Source organism: Stegostoma tigrinum, chromosome 24, assembly GCF_030684315.1.
Source record: "Stegostoma tigrinum isolate sSteTig4 chromosome 24, sSteTig4.hap1, whole genome shotgun sequence".
In the NCBI taxonomy this organism is placed as follows: Eukaryota; Metazoa; Chordata; class Chondrichthyes; order Orectolobiformes; family Stegostomatidae; genus Stegostoma; species Stegostoma tigrinum.
The window spans coordinates 20,305,170-20,318,300 of record NC_081377.1 but is presented as its reverse complement, the minus strand read 5'-3'; the positions used below and the strand labels follow the sequence as shown (position 1 = coordinate 20,318,300).

Here is a 13,131-nt window from a genome sequence, read left to right as displayed (position 1 = left end):
TGTATACAACAAGTGATGCCAGCCCATCTGCAACCAACCTCCCCATTCCTTGAATACTGTGACAGTTTAAAGCACCAGTTACATTGATTTTAGGTAACTTGCTTTTTTAAAAAAATGCACCAAGCCCATTGCACTTGAAGCCACAATCAGAAACTCAAAAATAGAAAAGGTACAGTCCTTACAATTGTCACTTTTACTGAGCAAACTTTTTTTCTATGTTTCTTTTATAAATTCAGATGCTCAAAATATTGTTAGATCTGAATATCTGTTTTTTGGGTTACTGGTCCAAGCTTTTGCATGAAGTAATGGTCCTGAAACAGTTGTGCTGATGCTTGTTAATAATATCACAAGGACTTGGGTCCGAAATGCAAAACAGCTCAGGATCTCAAAGAAAAGCAGATCTTGGGGTTGGGCGGGGGGGTCCACTTGTGGCACAGGGTTAGTATTCCTACCCCTGGACCAGGAGGCCTGTGTTCAAGTCTCACCTGCTCCCGAGGTGTGGAATAACATTTGTGAACAAGAGGATTAGAAATATAGTTAAATAAAACCATTAAAATAAAAGGCAGACCTGCCACCTAGTTTTCCTCATTGTTTCAGTATCATTAGCAATCTTATTAATGTTTAGCTTGTACCCAAATGCTCTCATGTACCAAACTACATCTTGTTTAAGCCAAGAGCATCTTCTCATCAGGCCACCTAGTGGTTTTTCTCTACCACTTTAGACCATGTGGGTTCTGTAGGTTCAGTTAGAATAAGGACAGCAGCAGATGCCTACTCAACACCTGGTTGGCATCATATTTCCATATGACAAAAAGCTCTTTGGATTCTGGGAGCAGAACAGCTACACCTTGTCCTTTTTCTCAAGAGCAGGAGAAAGAGAAACTGAAGCATTCATCTTGCTACTACAGGCATTGCAGTTTTACAACAAAATTAGATCTTAGGAGAACACCATCAGCAAAACAAAAAGACAAACATAGCACTGCTGATAAATGCTTGAAAAATGTTAAACCTAAGTGACATCATTTGGACTCTGAACATTTTATCCATCTTTTGTCTATTTCATATCCAGACAATCAATAACAAGGCATATGTCAGATGGCATAAACATTTTTGTTGTACAGTGCAGTTTCTAACTATTCACAGCATACCTTCTGGATCCAACAGTCTTGTCACACCAAGTGCTTCAGCAACAGCAAAGGCTTGCTCCAAATTCTCCTGATTGCTTTGAAGTGCAACTTTCTCCATGTCAATGAGATCTGGCCTGCAAAACCAAGTATCAAATGGACATCAGTGTGCTGAAATTACGAAATAACTATACAAAATAATTCACTTTTGTTGAAAAAATGTGACAAGTCCAATCGAGTAGCAGTTGCATCTGAAACATCAAACTTTTTTCTGGGATTGGAATTATTTAAATGGGGTATTTGAACAATATAAGAACAAAGGAACAAAAAAAATGAAGGGAAAGTTAAAACTACACTTGGGCAATGGTGACAGTTTGACTTGGTTTACTTTTACCTATTTGGTATACAATTGTGGTGTCTTCAGATTATAAAATGGAAAGGGTAACAGATAAGTCGATGTAACATTTCAGCTTCAGCATAAAGGGGCATTACAAAAAAATGCAATATTTCCAATATGTTGAACATGTGCACAGCTGAACAGAAGAGAACAAATATGCAGTCAACCATAATTTAACTGAACAGTGGAACAGGGTCAAGTGGTTCAATGTATTCCTATCTTTGTTTCATCAGCTTCTTGACAATGCTAATGAAAGTTTAACAAAATCTCTCATGCTCTTATATTTCCAATTTGATCATATTATTTCACCTGTACTTATGGATAATGGCATTGAATACTTTTCCATCACTCCAGCTAGAGGTGAAATTGGAGCATTTTAACCCAGAGTAACCTTCCGTCAATTTCTGAGTCCAAAGTAATAGTTTTTCTTTAGCTGACATGTCACCTGATTCTCCACCCACATAGATCTCGGAGATCTGTAAAAGAAAATTAGCGAAAACATTTCTATATCCAAATCATATTTAAGACCACATGCAGTACCAATTCACTACTAATCTGGTCTACAATTAATAGACGTGATTATTCTCATCAATTAAGACCAACTAAATACCAGCCCCATCACTAAATTAATCACTGATAATACCTGCACCATACTGGCACAACAAAAGATTGTTGGAGGTCAATCATTTCAGCTCCTGGAAACCTCTGCAAAGACATTTTTAGCTGCTTCAATGACCTTCTGATCATTGTAAAGGAAAAAGTGGCCATGTTCACTGATCATAATGTTCAGCATCTTTTGGCTCTTTAGATACTGATGCAGTCCATATTCAAATGCAGCAAGATCTGGACAGTATCCAGATTTCGGCTATGCACCAAAATAACGATCACAAAGTGGCAAGCGATGACCCATCTGAGATGACAGAAGCTAGTGACTGCATCTTGACGTTCAATGGCATTAGTATCTCTGAATTCCCCATTACTAACATCTTGGGGCTCCACTGCCCATACAAGTTGTATGAATACAAGAGCAGGCCACAGTTTCAGAATCCTACAGCGGGTAACTCACCTTCTGACTGCCTAAAGCCTATCCACTATCTACAAGTCACAAGTCAAAACTGTGACAGAATATATTTCACTTCATGCAGCTCAACACTATCCAGGACCAAAAAAACACTAACTTGCTTAGCACAGATTCACTCCCACCAATAATGATGTTCAGTAGCAGTGTGTACCACCTACAAGATCACTCAAAAGCTGACCAAGACTTCTTATAAAAGGCACCTTTCATATCTATAGCCACTTCCATCTAGAAACGCCAGGGCATCAGGAACACCACTACCTGCAAGTTTCCTTCCAAGCCACTTCAAATATTGACTTGAAAATATATGATCATTCCTTCAGTGTCACTGGATCACAACTCTAAAACTCTGTCCATAAAATGATATTGAGAGTCTACTTACAGCAAGTGAACAGCAGGGAGTCAAGAGGGCAGCGCATCACCACCCACTGAACGGCAATTAGAAATCAACAATAACTGCTGGAGCAGACAAGGGTGCTGACATGAATGAATAAAAAAACTGCCAAATATTAGTTGTTTCACTACAGCCTTTTTGAGAACAAAGAGGGCAAACTGATGACTCATTGCAAGTTAGGACACATCCAAAATTCTGCTGCCTGACTTCAAGTTGTTCAGAGCTTACGACACAGGAGGCAGTCAGGGATGCAATGGTGTACTTAAGGCTAGAGATGACAACACATAATTGGAGGGGAATACTATAACATGCTAAAACACAAAAACAGACTTAGGTGATAGGATGACTCTTTAGAACTAGGATGAGCAAGAAATTCCTCAGCTAGAGGCTGGCGAATCTGTGGAACTCCTTGCCACAAACAGCTGTGAATGCTAAGTCATTGAGCGTATTTAAAACAGAAATAAATGGGTTCTTGATTAGTATGCCCATCAAGGTTTACAGAGAAGGTAGGAGAATGAATTAAGAAACATGTCAGCTATGATCAAATGGCCTAATTCTATCATATCTAACGGTCTTACAGTCAAAATAATCTACAAGACTAACATTTGCAACAACTCCTTAAATCAGCAGTCATTGAATTCATGCCCAGGTGAAAAATGTCTCAAGTATATTAACTATTCCAATTGAAGCTACAATTCTGGTGTGTAACTTTCACATGTAACGCATAAGAGTATGGAATAGCAACACTGCAACAAGAAAACCATTAGCTTGGTACATAGTAGTTCTGCTCTTTCTTCGTGATTATGTTTAAAAAGATCAGATACAACATTAAAGCTGCATTTAAAAATATATATATATCAAAATTATGCTGCAACTATTTAGCTAGTTTGTCTCAAAAATAAAGAGGTCCTTCCATTGTTATTATTAGGTTTTCAAAAAGAAAATCTGGGAGCATTTGTGCTCCTCGCATGGGGCACTGAATTATTTTGTCATCCCCACAATTTGGTGTCATTTTCAGCAAATGTATTCAATTTCCTACTTGGGAATCTTAAAATGTTGAATTCAACAAAAAGATGTTCAGTTTTTGTTTTTAGTTTCTGAAACTTCAAAAGTTAGAGTACTTTTTTGGGATGGGTCCTTTCAAAAGAAAAAATGCCGTTTCGGGAAGTTCCATTAAATAATGTGTGCGCAAGCTAGTACTGCTCATTGTAAACTTCCCTTTAATCAGCCCAAATATTATAATCTGGAATATTTTATCAGTTGCACAAACTCTTGGGTAGAGTGATGAAAACAGAGTCAAAGAGGACAACATCCCAATGCATAATTTCCAATGGATATCCAACTACCTTCACACAGCCGCATTTTAAGTGCCTCAAATTTTATTTCTTCCAGTATTTATCCACCTTCCTTCACAAATTTGCGACTGAATCTGGTTCCACGATGTTTTCAGGTAGCACATTCCAGGTCTCATAACTCAGCATGTAAAAGTAATTTTCACCTCCCTTGTGGTTCATTTGCCAATTACCTCAAAAGATTCAATCTATATTCTGTTGTGCTTTGTGCCATTATAGTGGGACAAAGGAGTAGGCTACGTAGACAGAACTGATTGACAGTATGGCCACTATTAGAAATATTAACACATGAAGCTCAAACATTTGGTATAACTTGGCTTTATGATACATTGCAGCTTTTACATATGACAATGTCTTAAGCCAGCTTGTAGGAAAATACTCACGCATAAAAAATAAACAGAAGAGTGGACAATTAAAAGAAACAGTTTGACTGGTCACTAAAATTTGGTCACAAGTGGTAGAGTTTAGGAAGTACCTTAAAGAACAAGACTTATTTTTTCCCCCTAATCGCTTTGTATGAAATGATTTCGGTTTACCACATTCAACTGTGGACACGTCTAACTTGCCACTTTCTGAAATACTAAGTTGACAGGATCTGCGAAATGGATGTCCTGGCAAGCAATTTGAAATTATGTGGCCAAATGAATGTAGTACAGAATAAAGCCTGGTTTGCTGGCAGTTCACAAGAATGCAAGAAACACTGGAGCAAAGTGTCACATGTTGCGAATTGGTTAATTGAACTGTATCTACTTCAAAATGGAATCAAAGACTTACTGCCCGAGTAATGTGACAATTCAGTCAATGCCCACTGGATGGGCAGCCAAATCATTCTATGAGGTATTTGCTTACTTTCAATAAACAAAACAAGGGCGCAAAACATATTTCCTTAGCCTAGAAAATACCCAATAACCACTGTTTCCTGTTCCTCAGCTAGCCAATTTTGTATGCATTTTGCCACTGCCAAATAAACGGCTTGTGAGAAATCGTCAGTCATGAAACAAGAGAGGCAGAGGCAGTATTGAACACACTTGGGAGTTCATATACAACACATCAATAACTATCCCCTTTTTAACCCTGTGTTAAATCTTCAAAAAGAACTTAAAGCTTAACACTAACTTGCCTCAACAAATCCTGGCTCACTGAAATAATTGTTTCTAGAAGACTCCACATTTTCAAAATTAACTTGACTGGTCTGTAATCTCTAACCTGATTTTCAGAAGGTTTTTTGAAAAAGGGGATAATGTTTGCCATTTTCCAACTTTCTGGCATTATTTCAGAATCCAGGGAAGATTGAAAGATATTTACCAATGCCTCCATAATTTCCACTCTCATCCTTCAATATCCTGGATGCATCTCATCTGGACATGGTACCTAATCAACTTGATGAACTAAAAGCTTATCCAGTACCTCTTACTTACGATTTTAAGCTCGTCCAATGATTAAGTTTCCACTTCTGTCACCTTGGCCTGGGCAGTATCTGCCTCATTAGGTAAACATAGATGCAAAACTTAAAATTTAATATCTCAATCATGTCTTTTGTCTCCAAGTGTAAAATTCCCTTTTTGGTTCTTAATGAAAAGTATTACTTTACTTCTCCTTTTACCACCTTTTTTTATTATTGATGTGCTTGTAAAAGACTTTGGGATTTCCTTTCAACTTAGTTGTTCAGTGTTTTCAAAATCTTTCTTGGCTTCTATTTGTTTTATTACCTCCCTCTGAATCTTTGGTATTCAGCTTGATTCCCAACTGCATTTACAACCCAACAAGTGTCATAGGCACAAATTTTCTTCTTTTAACTTAACTTCTATTCCTTCATCATCCAGGAAGCTCTAGGCCTTTTGTCTTCTCTTTCTGTTGAAGGAATATATCTCAATTATGCCCAAACCATCTCTTCGAAGCAGTCCATCATTCAGCTTTGTTTGTGTCTGGCCAAACTTTGGCTCCTATCCCACTCTAGTCCTCTATCCACGAGCTGATCATTCTCAGTCTTCTTTTAGTGACCAAAGGGGGCTGCAGTAGGAAGTTCACAGATCAGATGTACATGAATTTGGAGGCTCAAAAATCACAATATTCTCTTTGGTCCAAGTATTGGATACATTTAGCACGTTCTTCACGTAAGTCACAATTGGCTATGCGTGTGCGTGTATAGGGGTCAGTTGCCCTGCCATTTCAATGCATCAGGTCCACTTTGCAAATCAGCTAGCAACTAGAATCAAGATCTCTCAGTGCAGGTCTTAAATCGAAATTATCAAAACCTTTCTAACTATAAATTAAGATCATGGAGATATTCTACACCGGTTTATTTGAAAAGCTGTTTCTAATTAAAAGGAACACACAGTCATGATATTGTTTGTGGCCTTCAGGGAGTACCTGAAATTTGAGGAGGCTTTTCAAATCACTTGATGGAAAGCAAAGCAGATCAAAAAAAACTATTGAACATTAAAAAATTCTGGCATTTCAATACTTGAACCCAACATGCATTTTAAACAGTGATACTGTAAAAGAATCATTACAATTGCAAGGAGGTATTTTTAATATTAATCTTACATTAACCACTTCCTGCTCTAGCAGTGAAATCAGCTAAATTATCTTCACCTTCACTATTCATTGATAATCCAAATTCATTTTCTGAAATGGACATGTTACATCTATCAGGCATACAGCAGAGCAGTTCAAAATCTCTGCCTGCTGTTCTTCCAGATTGGCTGTCACTTAAATGCCAATAGCAAATTACTATAGTAACCAGAGGAGTAGTGCGCTATTAGTCTGAAGCATTGCAGAATTACTACTTGAATACAAAGGTGATAACATCAGTCACTATGCTTAACTTTGTCTCCTTTGCAACAGCTCCAGTTTCCATGTGCAGTGAGGACAGACCATTCTCCACATAAATTTTTAGATGTAAAGGTTTGACTTGCTTATCAAGTCCATTGAATCTGAGTTATTCCCCTCCCACTCAAGCTGCAGTCTCACCACGGCTGTCATTCTGGAAGATGTAGGACCTTTTATTTTAACACAATCTACAGCTCCAACAATCGGTGATATTCTCAATTATTGTACTGTTAAATGATGCATTTCCTCTTACTTGGCGAATCTGGGTCTCCTCTCCAGACACTTCCAAATCTCCTTTCAATTCAGGTTCTGAAGATTTTACAATTCCATCACAGAACTCTTTGCTTGATGGGATTTGATCAGATAAAGGAATTTTCTTCCCAAACTTCTCCACATACTCTTCAATTGGTTCGATTTCAGCTTTGATTAAAAGCACCTGCTGGGCACTGTCACCACTACCTTCAGCATTTACATCATTTTCAGGAATTACACTTAGTGATTCATTAAAATGTGCTGGCTCTTGAAACATATTTGAAAGGTCTTTCCCTTTATTCTGGTTTTTGGGATTGGCAGTCTTCTTTGACAATTGTCCCACTGTAACATCCAAAGGAAAACATGGCTCATTCAAACCAGTCTCATCATTTTTCGGTAGCATCTGAAATGACTTTTCTGCCAGGTTTTTTTCTGCTCTTCCTGCTGCATCTCTGGAATGAGACAGAGTTTTCTTGTTTTTTCTCATGCATTTAAATCTATTTCTCTTCTGTGGCATGAGGGAAGATTTTTTCTGATTAGCTTCTGCAGTCTCTCGTTGCTCTCGAACACATCCTAAAGAGTTTCCCATTGTGTCAGCATAAAAATGCAGGCAGCATCTATTGCACTGGCGTCACACAGCTGCATTTAAGCACAACTGATCATGCAAATTCGACCTCTCCCCTTAAGAAATCAACTAGCAATTTAAAATTCTAACACTCAATATTGTACAGACAGCCATCTTCAGGTACTGTCTCAGTAATATACAGTAATCTAATGCACGTCATAGCAGTTCAAACTACTTGACCTAAAACAAACTGATTTTTGATTGGCTGACATTTCCCCTAGCTGCTCAGTCATAATATTCACCCCTCCTTTCCTATTCCACTATCAACAATTCAAACACATCCAGAAAGTGACATGGGACGACACTGGCGTATTTGTAAAGGAAATGCAAAAATCCTGTAATGGCATTCCTTACCTATTTATATGATGTAAAATTTCAACACCAGGATTTTAAATTTGTGCATTAACCTTTTCAATGCTAAATATAATCTTTGTTCTGTGCAGTGCAGGTCACTATTGAGGGTTCTCATGGATGGTTATGTTGCTAAAGAAAACTCTCAGAATTACTCTAGTATCTGTAAATGAAACAAAATTCTAAGCTATCATAAGCCACTCCCCAGTCAATAGGTCAATATGCGCACCACACTTGACGTGTTCATATGCTAACTCAAATGATACCGCAGTCTCAGCAGCAAAAGCAGACAGCTGCGTCATGCCAAAGAGTCAGTGGTATGCTGCAGAATAAATGAAACTACATCTGCTTCACAAAGTAGAACCAACTGTGTCATGCTTGATACTGTGTTGAATGGAAAAATTGCAATTACTCAAAATTAATATTATCGCATTATTGTATGTAAATTGCCCATCACTAGTACAGATGACAAAATGGAGTCAACTTGGTGTTTGGCAGTGTTCCAACTCCAAATATCCAAATGTTTTAAACATAGCTTGAAGATTTGGGAAAGAGAGATATGATTAACATTTTATTTTGAAATGTTGACAAAATAATAAATAATGAACTTCAGCTGATATTTATAATCAGTTTATTTTATTTATTTTATTATTCCATTTATATTTATAACCAGTAAAGAGAATGCAGAAATTTCCATTTTTCCCCACATGTAGCTTTTTGTAATTCATGAAGGCGATACTGTACTAATCGCTTAAACATTGATTTTCCTTCAGATTCGGGAACAGAACATGGTGCCAACTGTACAGTTTCTAAAATTTTAGAAATTTCCATTTCTGGAATACTAAAAAAAGCTACGTTTTTAGACAAGCTTCATAGTTACATTTAAACAAGTGTTGCAATTCAATTTATTGTTTATATTAACTATCTAAAGCAAACAAAAAAACCTCAGTATTAGATGCATGATAAAGTGTGAAGCTGGATGAACACAACAGGCCAAGCAGCATCTCAGGAGCACAAAAGCTGACGTTTCGGGGCTAGACCCTTCAGAGACACATCTGGAGGAGGGTCTAGGCCTGAAACGTCAGCTTTTGTACTCCTGAGATGCTGCTTGGCCTGCTGTGTTCATCCAGCTCCACACTGTGTTATCTTGGATTCTCCAGCATCTGCAGTTCCCATTATCACTGATACAGTATTAGATGCGTTTTCGCTTTAACATGATAGAAAAATTAGAAGCGTAAAATCACATGTAACAAAAAAAATTCCCCCCAGCCCCAACCTCACCAGCAAGTTTTGACAGTTCCTAAGTCAAGCTATTCAATAGCTGGCACAGAAAATGGCCTCAGTACCAAAATCTGAGATGTATATCAAATATTTTCAGCTCAATATCATAAATCTTGTTCTAATGCAAGATGCACATTGTATATTGGAAGTGTACTTATTTGACATTTATTACATGCATGTTTAAAGATAAGTAAGCTTTCTGCAGAATATTGTCACGTTCCAGTGTAAAAGCATATTTCAGGTCTTAGGGTTTCATCAGATTCTGCAGTCATAGGATAGGACAGAGGGAAAACACAACTCAGGAACTCTCCATGGCATGAGAGCATTCTTTGAAGGAAAACTGGCTCAGGCAGCACAAGACAACAAAGTGTGGAGCTGGATGAACAACAGGCCAAGCAGCATCTCAGGAGCACAAAAAAGCTGACGTTTCAGGCCTAGACCCTTCTTCAGAGAGGCCCGAAACGTCAGCTTTTGTGCTCCTGATGCGCCGCTTGGCCTGCTGTGTTCATCCAGCTCCACACTTTGTTATCTCGGATTCTCCAGCATCTGCAGTTCCCATTATCACTCAGGCAGCACAAAGTGGGAATATAAGAACTCCTCCAAGTTATGCATTTGAGCTGCAGCTGTGTGACTAACTCAAACCTCTATTCTCCTTCATGTACTTCTGAATTTCTTTTCCTCACAATAGGCATTGCCTTAGAAATTATGTTACAATTATATAGCTAAAATGTCTCCAAAACTCTTCCTGCAGGAGGTAACTTAAGCACATACAATAAATGGCATCCAGATAATTATTTCACTAAGCCAAAAAAATTCTGAACTATGCTTATTTTTGAGCTTTTTAAAAACTTAAGCTGTTTAAACTAAATACATGATACAAATTACATCAGGTTAGATTTGGAGCTTGGTGAACAAATGATAACAACCATTCGTAATGTTTCACTTTGAACTGGGAATTCTCATCAGCTAGCTATACAAAACAAAAACACTGTAGCCTCTGCAGGACATCTTGGAACTGTGAAAACTGGGTAGCAAACTGCATCACTTTAACCAGATTGAAGGATCATTAAATGAGTACTGATGAGTTTAACCAGGAATTTACAGTTAGAATATTTATTTCAAATCTGTACCTGCTTGAATTCAAGGGAAAGACTAACTGGATCAAGAGAGATAAAATGCAGAAAGGTAAAGTATTTTAGAAGAAAGTTTTCAACTCTCCAATAGTAAAATCCCATGGAACAAAACTCCATTTTCCACTTGTAATAAACAATTTTCAGTGCCGGAGACGTTGTTGAGGAATAATGTAAACATATAACATGGTTAAAAAAGGTTACCCATATTAGAATGGGCAAGGCTAACATTTACTGGCAAGTTTATTTTACACAAATAAGGCAAGTACAGCCATTTCACATTGTTCAGTGTTGGGAATGGAGAGTATCACAGCTGGAAGTCACATTCTCACAGCACTTTGAACAGGAGGTCACACTTGACAGCAAATTCCTGATCTGGGATTTTAATTGTACGTGTGCAATCATGGGAGGTTGCTATCCAATTTTCATGCAAAGTAGATCTATCTATGCAAGCACCATTAACCTCAGTTATTTGCATTATCATATCAAGCATCAATAAGTAGTGCAAGAAGTTGATCAATAGGATGTAAGGAGGATACAAGCGGAAAGCATGCAGATACATGGCATTAGAATGCTCATGGGGCTAAGGGAGATAACAGTACAAGGGAGACAACAGTAAATCAAGGAGACAAAAAAATTTAATCACTTTCTCCAACACAAATGCATGTAACTGTCATCCTGTCTCTTTCTAAGTCTCATTTTCATTGCATTTTTTATGTTCCCTTCTAGCTTCTTTGTACCTCTTGTGTCCCGCACTCCCTCACGTATCTGCATATCTTTTCCTATGCCTTTAAAAACACACAGGCGCTGGTTTGAAGGTGTTGGTGCACAGGCAAGCAAACAGATTCACTAGAATAACAAGCAACTATTGAGGACACTGATGCAAAAGCTTTTAGTCAAAAGACATTTAAAACTGAAACAGGGTGGGTGGGGGTAACTGGACAGCGTTCAGTGCCATTCATAACTCAGGCAGTGAAACAATTTGTGCCACGTTGCCAGACCCAGCTAACATTCAGCTTTAGGCTGATAACTGGCAAGTAACATTTGTACCACAAATTACAGGTAATCACCTCCAAGAAAGTATCCAACTATTACCATCCCATTCAATGGCATCACCAGATCTGAATCCCTTGCTATCAATATTCTGGGGGTCACCACTGATCAGGAATGAACCGAACAAACCATACAAATACTTTGGCGACCTGAACTGGAGACAAGTTAGAAACACTGCAGAGCATAATTAACTTTCCATCTTCCCAGTGGTCTCCACCATTTAGATGTGTCAGGAATGAGGTGGAATACTCTACTTTCCTGAATTAGTGTAGCTCCAACAACAAATGGGAAGCTCAACATTATCTAGGTCAAAGCAGCTCACTTAATTAGCATCCCATCCATCACATTAAAAATCCACTTCCTCCCCCACTAGTGCATTGGGACAGCAGGGTCCAACAATTACAAGGTGTACTGTAGTCCTTGCCAAAAATCACCTTTGACAGCATATTCCAAACCCAGGATCTCGATTACATAGGTAGCAAACACATGGGAACACCATCAGCTACAATCACTCCTTGAAGCCACCCATTCTGTCACAGTCACTGGGTTAACAATTTAGAACTCACTTCCTAACTGCAGTTGGCCATTAAGTACATGTTGGACTGCAGCAGTTCAAAGAAGCAACTCACTACCAGGCTTCTCTGCAGCAACAAGAGATGATCCATAACACTAGCCTTGCCAGTATCATTCACATTCCAACAATTTAAAAGAAAAGGAACTAAATCAGTGTGCAACATTGTGTGCAATAGAAGGGAATGTGACAGAAAATTATGGGAGTGCAGTTTTGCAACCGTCACAGGAGATTAATTAACTCAAGTTAGTTGCATGTTTCAATGGTGTCACCTCTTATTCTTCTAAATTCTTATGGAGTAAAGGCCCAACCTACCCAACTCCTGCTCATAACAGAGTCCTTCCACACCTAGAACAAAATTAACGTGGAGGAGAAACTCAACAGATCTGGCAGCATCCACGTAGAGAAAAACAGAGTTAAATGTTTCAAGTTCAGTGACTGCTTGTTACTAGAAAAAAGTGCAATCTTGTGTTGATAAAGCTGGAATAGTTCTGACCCCCTCACAATGCAGTACCGGGCTATCAGTGGTAAGCATACATGGAAACTGTTAGAATCAGGCTGGGTTGAAATACTAACCAACTCAAGAGAGTCTTCACAAAAGGAACCAAACTGAACTTAGGTGTCACAGAGTTGTGGGGCGGCACGGTGGCGCAGTGGTTAGCACTGCAGCCTCACAGCGCCAAGGACCCGG

At 38.4% G+C, this 13,131-nt stretch overlaps 1 protein-coding gene across 19 annotated transcripts in view; it reads right to left on the bottom strand.

The window, feature by feature from the left end:
• Positions 1-13,131, bottom strand: part of macf1a (microtubule actin crosslinking factor 1a) — a 545,346-nt gene that overhangs the window by 264,487 nt on the left and 267,728 nt on the right. For all 19 annotated transcript variants that reach the window (XM_059654271.1, XM_059654278.1, XM_059654275.1 and 16 more), the window contains exons 6-7: positions 1,831-1,997; positions 1,149-1,261 (exon numbers count right to left, since the gene is read on the bottom strand). In XM_059654271.1, coding sequence (XP_059510254.1) covers positions 1,149-1,261; positions 1,831-1,997 — 280 coding nt within the window. The remainder of the gene's footprint in view (positions 1-1,148; positions 1,262-1,830; positions 1,998-13,131) is intronic.